The sequence below is a fragment of the Peromyscus leucopus genome, chromosome 10 (assembly GCF_004664715.2).
Source record: "Peromyscus leucopus breed LL Stock chromosome 10, UCI_PerLeu_2.1, whole genome shotgun sequence".
Lineage (NCBI taxonomy): Eukaryota > Metazoa > Chordata > Mammalia > Rodentia > Cricetidae > Peromyscus > Peromyscus leucopus.
In genome coordinates, this window is record NC_051071.1 from 791949 (window position 1) to 807657 (window position 15709).

Below are 15709 nucleotides of genomic sequence, written 5' to 3' on the forward strand. Positions count from 1 at the left end.
TTGCATAGAGTGGAGTGTGTGTACACATATGCATGCACACATGCATGTACACACACATGTATGCAATACATATACACATGTGCACACAATACACACATGCATGCATATCCATGCACACCCATACATGCATACACATATACATACACACAAATGTCCAGGAGGGCATGTACAGGATCCTAGAGGCCAATATTCTCATGCTGGCACCCAGGTTGACAGTATACCCTGTCACCCAGGGGACTGAATAGAGAGTACCAGGGATCTCTCTGTGTTCCTGAATAGAATACCATGTGACCCATTGATCACAAAATGAAACATTGTCTAAAACGATGTCCCCAAGCCAAAGTGGGCTTCCACTCAGATGGATGAGTCTGTGAGGCCTGAGTTCCCCACCCTCCATCACATTCATACTGTGGGGAGTGACTCAGGCGGACAGAGCCTCGTGTGCAGGACCCTGAAGAAAATGGCAGTGTCGCCCCCCATCAGGTGCCACCCCACACAGGGCGTTGGTGGCTCACCCACACCAGCATGTTACTTAGCAGCCTCCAGAGCCATCCCAGAACTGAGGGGGAGATCACATTGGTGTTGCCATGGAGATGGAACCTAAAAACTTCCTGGGTTTGCTGTCGATAGATGGGCTTGGGGGGGTCTCCAGGCCTGCATCCTCCCTCCTTCTGGGAGGCACCTCTGGGAGCTGAGGTCAGTGGGGGACAGTCACAGAGGGGCACCCAGCCCTGGGGCACTCATCCTGAGGCCTTGTGAGGTATTAAGGGAAGGAGCGTGGCACTCAGTCTAAACCCCAACAGCCCGAGTATGCCTGCCTGTCATGGCTGTGGTTCACAATAGCTGCAGCTCCAGTGGGAATGCTTTAGAGTGGCAGGTGTCCACCCTCCTGTCCCCTCCACACTAACTCCTGTCGAGCTGTGGCCAGTGGCTAGCGACACCACAGCTAGCAACACCAATGGCCTTGGGCACTGAGTGCTTTCGTAAGGCAGTCCCCCACCCTCCCTATGAAGACCTCCCTCTCATCTCTCCTGTCTTACTGTGGGAGGGGCTGAGGTTCAGTGACGGTAAGCAACGTACTTGATGGAGGTCCTGCCTGCAACCTCCGTGCCTCCCCGGGCCTTCCCTTCCCTCAGCCCTCTCTCCCGGCCTTTGTGGCCCTTCATTTATTGCTCGGCTCACAGGGCCCAGGAAAAGGGATAGGTAAGCTGGGAGAATATCCTGTCTGCACTGTCTTCCCATGACGCTGGGCCGAGGGCTAGCCCGTTTAACACGGAACCGAGCTGGGCACTCTCCTGAGCACAGCTTCCGGAACAGTCTGCCTCTACACTGACTCCTGATGCCACCCGCAGCACTGGGTACACAGTCACACTTGAAAACACAGGCAGAAGGCAGGACTCACCCCGTCACAGTTCTGACGCCGTGGCGAAGTGGGTGGTCCATGAATGCTGCCTGTCCAGGAATTGTCCCTCAGAGTAGGAGGGAGCTGCCCTGTCTCCATGTTGAGAGAGAGTCCTCTTCTGAGTTTTGTTTCATGGTGGGGGCCAAGTGGGTGGCCCCATGCCCTCCTGACTGCCTGTCTCATTGCAGGGATGGACTGCCCTACTGTGAGGCTGATTACCACACCAAGTTCGGCATCCGCTGCGATGGCTGTGAGAAGTACATCACGGGCCGCGTGCTGGAGGTAAGAGGCCTGTGGCCAGGGCTTGCACTTTCTGAGAGCTGAGTCATCTCAGAAAGAGCCCCGGATCCTCTAGCCGTCCCTTCCTGTGCCCAGAACGCTTAGCACACTGCAAGCCTTTCCCTTTCCACACAGAGTTCATGTTGATGGCGCCGTGCTGTGTGTGATCTCTTGTGACGCACTTCTTTTCCATAGCCTGACACTCAGAGCTCACTCGGGTGTAAGCATGTGTCAACATGTGTCACACATCTCCTCACGTGGGACCTGGGATGGGCTAGACTGGTCCTCTTGTTAGGCATGGCATACTCTGATTTACTGTGGTAAATAAGACTACAGTGAACATCTTTTCCCAAGGCTCCGTTCATACGAATAATCTCCATACTCTCCCTTCAGATAAAGTCCACAGAAACATGGATGCCGGGTCAAAACTGCAAATGCTTGCACAGTTTGTGGCAGTCACTGTAAATGGCCTGCTCTTCCGTAGAGTCCTCTCCCACCTCAGCTTCTGCCGACCTGGCTCTGGGAAGGCTCAGCCTTTCCCCAGACCTGAGGCAGGCCAGCTGCTCCGCCTCTTTTTCATAAGCATTGCTGATGCACTGGGGTCTTCACGTTGTTTGAGTGGGTGGTGCAGGAATATTGTGACTTTCATTTCCTTTACATCCTGTGAGTCTTGTCCTGTGTGGGGAGCATTGCTGGTATTCATACAGGCCAATCCTGGGTTAGGACAAAAGGCCAGCCTGGCCCATCCCACGGAAGCCCGTCTCCACCCCCGTTTACCCTCACCCTGCTTGTCTCCCCCCCTCCTCCCCACACTGTTGCTGGAGTTTCACTCTGCCCAGGATCCTCCCCTGTTTCTCTTCCTGAACAAGAGTTCACCCTCGATGGCTTTTGTTATCATTATTTTTTATTTTAATTTTTTTTTAAATCAGGGTCTCTTGTAGCCCAAGGCTGGCCTTAGATTTCTTGCATGGTTGAGGCTGACCTTGAACTCCCGATCCTCCTTCCTCCTGCTCCAGAGTGCTATGTGCCCCGGGAGCTTTTAAAGCCACTTAAGTGGCTCTTATTAAAAAGAGCATCTGCCAGCATCGGCCCCTGGGATGACGGCAACTGTGACCGCTGTGTGGTTTTGCTTTTCTAGACAGCTCGCCTGGCCTCCCTGACTCAGTGTCCCTCCCCATAGTACACTGAAGCCTGCACACTGCCCTTCCACCGAAGACCTCGAGCTCAGGAAACCAATCCCTGTCTTCCCTTATGGACCCGGGGCTCCTGCCTCTCCCTTATCTCCTGGTACCTGTGCACCTGGCTGACCACACAGCTGTCCCTCTGTCTTTGAAGACGCCTCTAGGGCTCAGCCAGGTGTGGGGAATCCCCCAGCAGAGCCTCAGGTGAACAAAGGCTGCCCTAAACCTCCTGGCCTCTGCCAGAGAGCAGACCTTGGGTGGCATGGTAACCTAATCTTGTCTCACCAAGTTTTGACCTTGTGGGCTGATCTGGGATCCAGCCTCTGCCATTGCTGTGGCTACTAAAAGCACAGTTGGGGAACCTGGTCCACTTCAGAGCAGAGCCCAGCAGACCCTCCTCTAGAAAAGCTGGCCTAGGTGGGCAGACACGGCCCAGTGCTGAGAGCTGGCCTTGGAGAGAGTTGGTGAGGTTTGCTTTGTGCTAGGACACGTCCCATGTCCCATATCTCAGCTCTGAGTTGCCCCAGGACAACGCATGGGAGGGACATCCTTGTGAGGCCATTGGTGTCCCACATGCATGGTGAGAGCAAGGCAAAGCCCATGACCCACATCTGTAGAGTGAGCATCCCTGGTGTATCTCTGAGCCAAGTGCAGAAGTGGAGACTAGGTGCTATGAAACACTGTTGGGATACTCTGGACTGTGGGGAGGGGCTCTCCTAGCTGAAAACCAGGATCTGGACAGTCCTGGTTTTCCTCTACAGCCTACAGTGGAGGAGGAAGGGCTTCCCAGGGAGGTGCACACTTTTGGTTTTGCTTTTTCTGGGGGCGAGTGTGCTGCGGTGGTGGTGGTGGTGGCGGCGGCGGCGGCGGCGGCGGTGGTGACTGGAGGTGGCATGGCTGAGTGATTATGCTGCGGGCTCTGCACAGCTCTGAGCATCCTCCTGGCGGGTGTGAGGTGGGAGCTGCTGCGGGTGGAGACAGCCAGCTCTGCAGAAGGCAGCAGCAGCGCTGCAGTGGCACTTGCCTGACGCTGGGCCAGGCAGCCTGGCGCCCGGCTGGTGACACTGGGCTCTCGGGGAGCTGCAGGAACGAGTGACTTACTGGAAGAAAGAGAAAGAGGACAAGATTGCTGCGGAGGCTGGCTGAGAGCGAGGGTGACACCTCAGGGCAGGCGGTCCAGGCTCGTGCACTGAGAAGGGCTGGGGACAGACCCTGTGCAGGTAGGAAGCCTGGCAGAGCTGGCAGGCGCTGTGCGGAGCCAGGTGGGCGGGCTGCTGGAGGTCCCGGCAGTTCCTCTGGCCCCCGAGACCATTTTCAGCCCCCCAGCTGTCCTCTCGGTGAGGCCCAAGTGGGAGTCTCCTGTGCTCCCCCTCAGCGGCCTCATTTGGGCTGTGACTGTGTGAGGTAGGCACGGTGCCATCTTCAGCTCTTGGAGCCAACAGTACTGCCTGGGGAGTGTGCGTTCCTGGCGATGGAGGGTTCTCCTCCCCTCTGCTTGTTCTCTGTCACTCGTGGACAGCAGTCCCGAGGAGCCTGCTCCCTGGGGACCTGTAGGGTCCAGGAGGGGTGTTAGCAGAGATGGATGGATGAGAGCAGAGGCGGCCTGTGGGCGACCAGGCAGAGCTCACACCTGAAGTGGCTGGAGTCAACACGCAGAGAGCTGCAGTTTGCCGGAGGATTCCGGAGGCGCGTCCTCATGGAGTCCTTTGGAGCTCAGTGTAGGAGAGAGCTGCAGAAGGAGCGTGTGTCCCTGGCAGTGGCCAGAGCCGAGTCCTTAGCTAGCCATTTTATAACCCCCATTTCTTCTCTCTGCAAAGGTGGGGGTGAGCACGGTATGGGGGTGTAACTTGGCCCACTCTATTAACCCTGATGGCACCATGGTTTGGACCCCACTTTCAGTGTGGTTTTAAACCCATGGCTATTTCCATGGTAACATGAAGCCCAGGTCCCTCTGGGACCACTAATTAATTCCTTCCCTCCTTCTTCCCTCCTTCCATCCATCTTTCCTTTCCTTCTCCATTCCTGGTATTAGTTCCCATGGGACTTCCTGTGTCCCACTGTGAGCTGGGGGCTGGCTCCACACAAAGGAGGTAACCCGGTCCCTGCCATGGAGGATGACGGGAGCTTGTGCAGGAAAGGAGGCTGCCCGGGCTGCTTTGCCCTGGGTCGGGGGCCCACACAAACACTTCTGCTTCCATACACATCTCCTGACGTGATGGGATGTTCCTTTCAGCTGCCCGCTCCTGTATTCCCACGGGCACTTTGCTTGCCACTTCGCATGCACACGCTCCGCTCTTTACTACTGGCAGAGGAAAAACTGTGTTTTCAAAGAGTTGGGAGCTTTTGAAAGCTGAAGATAGCAACGAAGACCGCATCTTAAGCCTCTAAAACCAGTGTGCTTATTTCAAAAGTGTATTCAAGAGGCTTATGTAAAATAAACAATAAAATCGCTCCTAGCGACTGCTGACACATAAACTATTCAATATTTAGAAATGATATTTTTGCATTTCACCTACACACACACATTTATACACACACACTCACATTCACACATACACAAAGAGGCAACCCACAGACTTACACATGGATACAATACCCAGAGACACACAGACACACAGCATGTCACATGCAAGCGCACAGACACAGAGGCATATATGTACAAATGGACAACACGAATAGGCACACAAACACACATACGGATACAGGCATGAGTGTGTATACCACTGTAGGTTGGGGGCCTCAGCTGTTCCCACAAGTGTTTGGCTCCAACTCTCTGTCCCCAGGGAGTACTTGTGCTTGACTGTGGGCCTGTGTTCCCCCTCAGAGTACCTTTCATGGATGCATCCCTGGGTGGGCCTTAAGGGTGGTTGTATGGGTAGATGGCACAGTTTCCCAAGATGAGTTTCTAAGTGGAGCTGATGGTGAGGATCAAGAGGGGAGGCGGGGACAGGGGCACCCAGGGGGCCTGGTATGTCAGTGGCAGATCCTGAGAAGTGAGGAGCTGGGGTTGGTAAGGGGGATGAGCACAGGGACAGAGCCAGAGTCTGGGCAGGGACTTCAGACCTCTGGGGCTTCTCTGGGCATGCACTAACTTGGCTCTTCTTTTGGGAACAAGCAGTTCTCCCAGGGTCTCAGGTGGAAGAGCCCTGGGGACTCCATGCAGCTGCAGCCATCAGGCACTCCTGGCACTCATTGCCTGGGGACTGCTCTGGGTCCTGGCTCTGTCTTGTAAATTTCATTTCCTCATTGCACCATGGCAACCAGGACTTTAAGCATCTGGATTCAGTCTTGGACATTCACAGGGAATTTGCAAACCAGGCATGGTGGCACCCGCCTGGAATTCCAGTATTCAGAGGTGGCGGCAGGAGACTACCCTCAGTGGGCTCCACAGCCAAATGGTGTCTTCTAAGATACCTGGGACTCAGGCCTCCCACTTTATGTCTCCCTCACAGATGAATTGTTCTAGAACGTAAGAATCCTTGAAATGTGGCTCAGCTGTTGTCTGCCATGCTTTGCAGATGAGTGGTCCCCAGCAAGAATGAGAACAGTGGTCTCTCCTAGCTGTGAGGCTGAGGATGCTTGTCCCCACACAGTCAAGATGTGTGGTCACTGGGGGAGGGGTGGTGCTAGGGGGCACTGGCTCACCTGTGGCTCAGACTTAGGTGTGGGGCTCTGTAGTGAGTCAGGCATATGCTATGACAATATGAGAAGGCACCCACAGAGTAGGTACTCTGTGACCACCTCCCCTTCACCATTACCCTGTGGCACCACCAGGTATAGGAACTGACCACACAGTTCGGGGGTACAGGGAATTGGGAGTCCCAGAACCAGCACGGGCTCAGCCACAGCCAGTCTGCCTGCCCCAAGGCTATGACACATTCCGGGGGGTGGTATCTGCTCCAGGCTGGAAGCCTGCCAAGCCGGCTAAAGCCACGGCTCTGCCCTACGAGTCCTCAGGCCTTGGGTAGGTCTTCTGGCTTCCCCGGGCCTCAGGTTCCTCATCTGAGCAGTGGGTGTGGATGACAATGCCTGCACAGACAATGGACATGGATACATAGAAGGCCCTGAATGCATTGCTTGACACATGGACAGTCACAAGAATACCATTAGGGACCGACCTCTTCCAGACGCAGAGGGAGCCCAAGTGGTACAGGTTAACCACTGAGAATTTGCTAAAACACACACACTCCAAGGCATCTCAGGCATCTGCAGTCATTGTCCAAACCTCTGCTCACTGGTTCCACAGCTTTCCCATCCTCCAAAAGGAACCCTCCATACAGGGACGGTCACCTCTGGCCCCTGGCTGCCTCTGTGGATTTGCCTGTTCTAGATGTTTCTGAGTCACACTGCTGACCTGACATGGCTGGCTTCCTCTCCTTCAGTGTTCACAGGCTGTCCACACTGTGGCACCTGTGGGTATCTCCTTTCTACAGCCACACAGCAGCCTATGGATGGATGTGTCGCTCTGCCTCCTTCACAGAGCTTCCTCCCTGTCCCCCATTGTTAAAGCTGTCATAGCCACATCCACCATAGCCCCACCCACCACTCCCATAGCCTCTGTCTTCTCCAGAGTAACCAGGACTGCCTCCTCTATAACCATCACCATTGCCAAACTCACTAGAGCCATCAACACTGCCACCATATCCACCAACGCTATGGTCACTGAAGTTTCCTCCATGACCAAGACTGTCATTGTCACCCAGGCTGCCTCCACCACCACTGCCAGAGTTTCCAGAACCATAGGGGCCTGCAGGAAGCGCTGGCCATCTCAGGGTTCACTTCTTAACTTTATCAACTTCTCAGTGTGGCTGCCACTCTCAAGGTGGCCACTCACCGCGTGGCATTTCTGAACGGCAGCCTTATTCACAGAGTCGTGGTCCTCAGAGGTGATGAGCAATGCTGTTCTTTCCCCTGCTGTCCATCACCATTCCAGCCACTTTGCTTTCCCTAGCCGGGCAAAGTAATCTCCAGGTGGCTGTCCTCGGTGGTGGGCAGGGTGATGGCAGACAGGTCAGTGGCTGTGGCGGGACAGACAGCTGTAATGACAGAGGTAGCAGAGGTGTCTTTGGCTGTGGTCATAGAAGGAAAGATCTTTCACAGGTATGCGGGCACCTAGTCTTTGAAAGTCTTCTCTCAGCTGTCTCTGGGTTCACTGTTCTTTTGTGCACATTGCGTGGCCCTGCATTCATGGCTTCATCCACCTCCTGCCCTGTGGCAGCGAGTGTTCTCTGTGGTTGCTCAGACATCCAGAGATGGTTTGAAAGTCCCACTCTCCAAGAAGAGCTTGCTTCCACCTGTTCGTGCTCTTTAGGAGCCTGACTTAAACCTGAAAGCAGATGAGAGCTTTCAATAACACTTCCTCAGACTCATCCACAGGCAAAAATGCTGTTCCTTTCTTGTCTGGGCTGTGTCTTGTTGAATGGCAACAGCTCTTTACATATTCTGGATCCTGTGTTCTTATTGGGTCTATGACTTGCAAAGCTGTTCTCCCCTTCTTCAGCTTGTCTTCTTAGCTTTCTGCCAGTGCCCTTTGATCAACACGAGCTTTTGGTGGGTCTTGCCGAAGCCTGGTTTCTAATTGTTCTTCTGTTTGCTTATGGTTTGGCTGTCCAATCTAAGTCTCCATCCGGGCTAACATGGGCTTTGTGCGAGCTTTTCTCTTGATGGGTGTGCTGTTTTGGATCTTGTAGTTACGTCTTCTGTCTGTTTATGGAACTCTTGGACTTGGGTATCCATGGCATGTACTGACATGCAGAGAAGAGTGGCCACGTACACCTGGACACACTTCCACAAATCAGACGCACTCAGGTAGCCACCACCTAAGCCAGGACCACAACACCCCCAGCCTCTGTGGACTTTTTCTGGTCAGCACAGGACAGTCACCACCGTCTGGAGTCCCTCTCATTTGGGCCCCGATAAACCTGGGCCCGGCTCCCCTGTGCTGGCTTCTCTTCCTTACTGTTCAGACCGTCTGCATCCTCTGTGTTCTGTGCATCTCTATGCATCCTCTGTCATCTGCCCATCGAATGACCTTGCTCAAGTCCCCCTCCACCGCCATGCCTCTTAAGACAGTGAAGGCTATACTGCACCCACAGTGTGTTATGTAAAGGACTGCCACAGAACGGACCCCCTAGGATGTGTGGAACTGAGTAGTGTGCCCGCGCGTGCGCAGTGTGGCAAGTCATAGGGATGGCAGCAACTGTTACAGAGGGAAACCCAGTCTCTTGTCTCTCTGTCTGTCTGTCTGTCTCTCTCCAATGTGTTTCTATCTCTGTGTATGCCACATGTGCGGCATACCTGAAGAGGACATAGGATAACCTGGAGCTGGAGTTATAGGTAATTGTGAGCTGTCCGACTTAGGTTCTGGGAACCGAACTCAGGTCACCTGGATGATCGGCAAGCTCTCTTAACTGCTGAGCAATCTCTCCAGCCCTGAACCTAGTGTCTCAGAAACTGTTTCCACCAGCGTTCTATGTCCCTTTAAGTTCGCAAATGGACACAGGGCTTGTTGACCCTGGGGCTGTCACAGAGCTGCTGGGAGGACTTGTGGGGCGCAGGGGGAAGGTAGGAAGGTCATGAACTGGGAACATCAATTCTGGAAATCAGCTGACTTTTCTAAAAATGCAGAGTGGTTTTCAACCTTTGCTCGGCACTCAGAACACAGCACTCCCCTGCCCACTCTCTATGCTGTCTATCATAATCACCAAAATGACCAGGACCCTTACCCGGTCATTCAGGCTGGCACCAGGTGCGACTACTGTCCATGAAGCAGTTCAGTCCTGGAAGGGCCCAGGCACCAGCCCTGCCAGCAAACCTCGGTGTGTTCTGGGGGGAAGAAGCCCGGACACTCACCAAGCAGTGAGGAATGGATCGGAAGGGATGAGATTAGGGGGCATCGGGGAGACTCCTATGAAGGAGGTGGCTTTGGGAGAAAACAAGACCATTTGGTGAGGCGGGGAGGTCCAGAGGAACCCAGTGGGCACAGCTAACATGCACAGGGGCCAGGGCCAGGGTCAGCCACCATAGATGGGGTCTCTCTTCTCTGCTTTGAGGATCCCTTGGCCCAAGACATGAGCATGGGTGGGGCTGAGTTGATAGCCAGGAGGCAAGTGATAGAGCAGCCGGCAAGGCCCACACAGGGAAGATTCTAGATTCTCCCTTCCCGTGTGCAGGGGCCTTGGCCTAGTTTTTTCAAGGAAGAAGAGGCAGAGGTAGGGAGTGAGGTAAGGTGCTCTTAGCACCCCCCTTCTTATTCAGGAAGGTGCCAATTAAGATTCAAGTTCAGAAGCGGGCGTGGAGCCTCTTCCCGTTTTAGGATGCTGTGAGACACGGGCTTCATCTTTCACGTTCAGCTGCAGGCCCACCTGCCGCACCCTGGGGGCAGCATTCTCGGCTGGGGGTGGTGGAAACAGCACTTTAGGATTTCTTTTTTCTTGGCACCATGCAGAAGTAAGCCAGAGGCCAGAAATTACAATTAGTGTAATCTAGTTATTGTTTTAGGATTAAAATTTGTAATCTAATTTAACAGTTATAAAGAATGACTAAACTAGAAAGTGCCAATTGAGGGAATGGAGGAGGACAGAGATACAAACACAAAAACAAAATAAAACAGCTCCAAGCTATCCTCCCTGTTCCCAGCACCAGAGAAATGAAGTTGTCTCCTCCTACCCTCCGATCCTGGCTTTCACCTCTTGTCCCCCAGGACATGTGGAAGTGAAGGGACCAGACCCTCTTTTGATGCTGATCTGTCCATAGCCATACTCAGGAGTGATTCTCTGCACATCTGGTCTCCAGAGATCAAGGATAAGGCGGGCAGAGCTAGATCTCCCAGCCTTTGAACCGGCCCTGGATGCCCTGGGTGTCCCCTGTCTAACTTATGCAGATCTTTGGTCCCGGTGGTGGCTGGGCCTTTGATGTGCTCACAGTCCAGCTTTTCCAGATGTGTGCACAGGGAAGTTGCCCCACCCCACCCCAAGTGCTATGGCCTAGTGGGTACCCACTGCAGTGGTAACACTTACCTGCTTTGTGTTTTCCCCAGGCCGGGGAGAAACACTACCACCCTTCATGCGCGCTATGCGTCAGGTGCGGCCAGATGTTCTCAGAGGGAGAGGAGATGTACCTGCAAGGTAAGCGTTTGGATGTGCCTATTGTTCACTGTGCTGGGGGTGAAATTGGTCATAGTGCGGCTGGGAGCTGACATTGTCACACACACACACACACACACACACACACACACACACAGACACACACACATCTCTACTCAGCAGCATCACCACTGAGGGTGTCAGTGAACCTGAGTGAGCGAGATCAGGCTGCCAAAGAGCAGGTCGTGAGGTCCCACCGCTGCCCTTCAGGCCTTGTTCCCACTCGAGAACTCAGAGACTTTCAGCTGTGCCCCACCCGAGTCTTGGCCTGTGGTGCCCCTTGTCACATTGCAGCAAGACCAGGTTTCCTTCCTGACGTGTGGAGAGGAGCATCCTTCATAACATTGGCAAAGGAAAACTGGGGGAAAAGAGCCTTCTGATGTGTTCACTGGAACCCCACCCACTCTCCATTAAAAATCCTGTTAACAGGGCCAGCGAGGTGGCTCAATGCTTGGAGACCCTTCCTGCACAATTGACGACCTGAGTTCCACTCCTGGAACCCAAGTAAAGGTGGAAAGAGAGAACTGAGTCTACAAAGTTGCCCTCTGACCTCCACACATGTGCCGCGGTGCACGTGCCCCCACCCAACACCCGTAAAATAAAACCACAATAATCGTGTCAAAATGGAAAATGACAGTGACGGAGCTCAGCCACCTTCGTGGCTACGTGTCTCACTTTAGAATCATGCAATGTTTCATTCCCTAAAATAGGATGAGTGGTCCATAGTGCAGCAGAGGACTTGGTGGTGGAGACCTAAGGGAGCCACAGACGGCAGGAGGGGCAGAGAGGTGATGGTATTGCCAGGTCACATTCCCCCTGAGGCAGTGTGGGAGACAGAGCAACCAACTGAAGGTAGCTCCAGGTCACACAGGTGCTTAGGAGCTTGCCAGCCTATCAGGCCTGAAGGGGATGTTATGCCTAGTCCCTTTCAGTCCTGTCTCTCGGAAAGTCGGAGAGGCAGCATGGTTTCATCTCAAAACTCTACTGGGAATGACGTCATTGGGTTAAGATGTTCAGTCTGGGCCTGGTGCAAGAGCTTGGTCAGAAATCATAGCCTCGGCAACTGTCTTCATTGGACAGAGGGCTCCTTGGGACTCCTGGGGCTGGAGACCAAGCCAGGTTTCACAGCCTCTCTTCCTAGATGAGCCTTTCAGACAGGGTTCGTGGCTGCTATTAAATTCCGATGGTAGCATTCAGTGTTCCCTCATTTCTTTCCTATTGGTTGAAAGCAGAGCCGGGAGGCAATGTTCCTGGCAGGGGAGGAAACAGTTTTCTCTTCATCTTTCCTAGCTTAGTGGGGCCCCCTGTGATGGACAGTAGGTGAAGGATAAAAGGGCAGCGAGAAGTGTATGAATGAGTGGCCCTCCTGCACACACAGGAGAGCCAGGGTGGATCTCAGAGGGCAACTTTGACTTCTGGCTGACATACCACTTTCTTAGCCATGAGAAAAGAGTGTCAGGAAGATGTCAAATGGAAGAAGGAGACCTTGTGTGTGTGTGGGAGGTGGGGGGTCTTTCTGTTGCAGGTGCTAATTGCACCTCCCCAGTGATGGGACCCCGGTGACTCAGTCTCCCCATCTGCCAGGTGAAGGTGTGTCCTTATATGTAGAGACCTCTATACAGATCTGAATTTCCCCTTGTAGTGAGTGGCCTCCTTTCTGTTTTATCATTTCTGAGTTTTCCAGGTCCCCAGGTAACCAGCTCAAAGTGGTCCTTCTGCCACAGAAGACACAGGTGTCACATGCTGCTGCCTGGTCGTATGTTGGGGTAGCTTGTTCTGACCCATTGATCTCAAGGGAGAAGCTATGGAATCCTAGTTTCATCTCTGATGTTGTGATAGAATATCCCAATCAAAAGCAGCATCGAGGAGGAAATGGTTAATGGCTCATGATTCCAGCTTGGGCCGTTATTGCAGGGAAGTCAAGGCAGGGACTTTCAGCAGCCAGTCACATCCACAGTCAAGATCAGAGAGAAATCATGCTGCTTGCTCAGTACTCAGCTAGCCATTTCTGCTCCTGTGCAGTCCAGGGCACAAAGCCAGGGAATGGTGTCGCCCATGATGGGCTGAGTCATCTTACATCAATTAAAATTTAAGACCAACCTGATCTAGTCAACTCCTCAAGTGAAACTCTTCTCAGATGATTCTAGGCTGTGTCAAGTTGACAGTGAAAACTAACCAGCACATGTGTCTAGGGTGGGGTCCCTTACTGAAAGTAGGGCAAGGCTCAGACACCAGAGGTGAGTGAGGAATGCCACAAGACAGGAAGGGTGGCCAGGCACCTGGAGGGAAGGATTCTCAGTGACTTGACTTGCATTATTCTGGCTAAAACTGGGCTAGGGAGTTCTAAAAACAGGGGGAGCAGAGGTCAAGGACTGGAACAGAGGTCACAGCCTAGTCTAGACTGGAATTTAATTAAGGAACAAGGACCTGTGTCTCCCACTTCCCACCAAGTGCTGGGGACAGACAGGTGAGGCAGGCCAGTCCACCCTCCAGAGCAGTTAGCCAGAGGGAGCCAGTGTGAGGCCAAGATATCCCAGACACAGCAGCAGAAGGCTGGGAGTACTGCTTGGAGGAGGTGTGGGCAGGGCTTGGTTTGGCCATGGTGAGAGGCTGGAGGCTGATGAATAGGTGAATAGGAAGGCAGAGCCCCTGTCAGGAGCCTACATTCAAGCTGAAAGTGACAGAGGATTGGCTTGGCCTGGCGAGCTGGTCCTTACCTGACTGGATGCAGCAAGAGGAGAGAGCTCACTCCTCACCCCCTGCCCAGGGCTAGCAAGAGAGACAGAAACAGGCTGCTTGAGAGGTGTGGCTTCATCCCAGAGCACATGACCAGGGGACACTGGGATGAGTTGGGGGTGGGGGCCCGAGGACCAGCAATAGGGTTGGCATGATCAGTGGGCCAAGTGAGGATGGCCTTGTGTTGATAGTTCATCTCCTTGGCAACTTACTCTTTCTCCTGGGGCCCGGGGGGCGGGGGGCAGCGGAGCAGGGCTAGGCAGGGGGTGGAGCTGGTGGCAGCTGGATCTGTTGTGTTCTGTCTACAGACCAGTGCTGAGTAACCACAGAGAGGCATTCCAATCTGTGTGTCAGACAGGCCTCCCTTTTCTGAGGCAAGCCCTGACTGGGGATGATGTCAGATGTGTCAGACTGGTCCTCACTGTCGCCTGTGGTTCCCAAGGCCGGATCCTGAGAGTCAGGCCAGCCGCTGTGGCTGCCTCATGGGAGGCCCTCTGTAGAGGCTCCGCCGTCAATGTCAATGGGGCCCTTAGACAGAGGGCCGGCCAATGCCAAGCACGGCTTGCTGGGACAGTGGCTTGGGGACACGTGCTCACATGAAGGTGTCCTCATCTCTGGAAACAAAGATCCCCTTCATGAGTCTGGGCCGGTCCAACCATTGCTGTGGGACCTTCCAGGGCTTTCTGTGGGCATGGGGTCCAGGCTGCCCTCTCAGGCATGGGTTTTGCACCCTGCAATGAGGGTCTGACCAGGCTAGTGGCACTTATTGATGCTCTCTGGGGGAGATGAAGCCTATGGCCAGGGCCTTGTGTGGGACACTGCCATTTCCGGCCACCCCGAGGCCTTCTGTTTGGCTCTTCACACCAACTCTCCATGAAGGTGGTGCCTGGTTGGTTGCTGATGCTGTGATCAGAGCTCTGTCAAGTGTGGGTGCTGTGACTTTCATGGTGTCCTAGCCATGAGAACTTCTTTCCTCCTCCTGCCTCTGGTCTCTGAGAGCGTCCCTCTGGCCACCCTAGGCTGGGCAGTGTGCCCAGGCTCCCTGGAACCCATGCTGCTGTCCATAGAAGTAACTGGCCCACACTGGAAAGTTCTCCCTGTTCCACATGTCATTGCCTCCCATGAGCCAAGCTGCTGGAAGCTTAGGTGCTGGGGTCTCAATGTCACAGAGAGGAGGTATGTTTGAAGGGTATTGAGCAGGTATCCATGCACGGACACCACAGCCAAAACTACTCTCTAACTTCTTCCTCTTGGGACTCTGTCCACAGGCTCCTCTATCTGGCACCCGGCATGTCGACAAGCAGCCAGGACTGAAGATAAGAGCAAGGTTGGTGAGATTTGTGGCTTCCTGGTGTGTTCCCCGCAGGCAGGGTAGAGGGGGAGATGCAGGCCAGCCTATTTCATGCTTCTCAGCCAGGCCTCAGAGGCTCACAGAGGTGCCACAAGGTGGGGGAGCAGACAGGTCAATGAGCCATCATGCAGGTCTAATGGGGCCCCGAGGACACCAGATGGCCCAGCCTTGCTGACTTCCTTGTCCAGTCAGTGAACGCAGATGGCCGTGACAATTTGGGGAACCCAAATAGTCCCTATGGCCATCAGAATATGTGTGGTTCCAAATTGTGCCTGGGCTTGACAGTTCCCACAGCTCCACTGGTCTTCCTGCCATAGGGCAAGTTCTTGAGGGCAGAATGGTCAGAACACACAGTAAGTCCCAATGCAGAACTGCCACTGTCTTTTCCCTGTGGGGATGGGCATGTCACCCTCCTGCCCAGATGCTGGACAGGGCGTGTGGAGCGCTGCCAACCAGGCAAGCTCTGCCCTTGAGACTTCACTGAGGCTCTGGCACGGGAGGAGTGATACCCACTGAGCCCACATGCCAGGTCAACTGATTCCCCTGCAACCCGAGGCTCTTGCCCTAGGGCACAGGTTGGTCTTCCTAACCTGGCCACCCATGTCCTGAGATGATC

The 15709-nt window shown here is 54.0% G+C and overlaps 1 protein-coding gene across 28 annotated transcripts in view; it reads left to right on the plus strand.

Annotated features, from left to right (window-relative positions):
* The window catches only part of Ablim2 (actin binding LIM protein family member 2), a 125650-nt gene that overhangs the window by 52869 nt on the left and 57072 nt on the right, over nucleotides 1-15709 (plus strand). For all 28 annotated transcript variants that reach the window (XR_005092267.1, XM_028882305.2, XM_028882314.2 and 25 more), the window contains exons 6-8: nucleotides 1591-1684; nucleotides 10901-10988; nucleotides 15011-15069. Coding sequence is in view for 27 of the 28 variants with exons in the window: in XM_028882305.2 (XP_028738138.1) it covers nucleotides 1591-1684; nucleotides 10901-10988; nucleotides 15011-15069 (241 nt within the window). In the remaining variant the exon portion in view is untranslated. The remainder of the gene's footprint in view (nucleotides 1-1590; nucleotides 1685-10900; nucleotides 10989-15010; nucleotides 15070-15709) is intronic.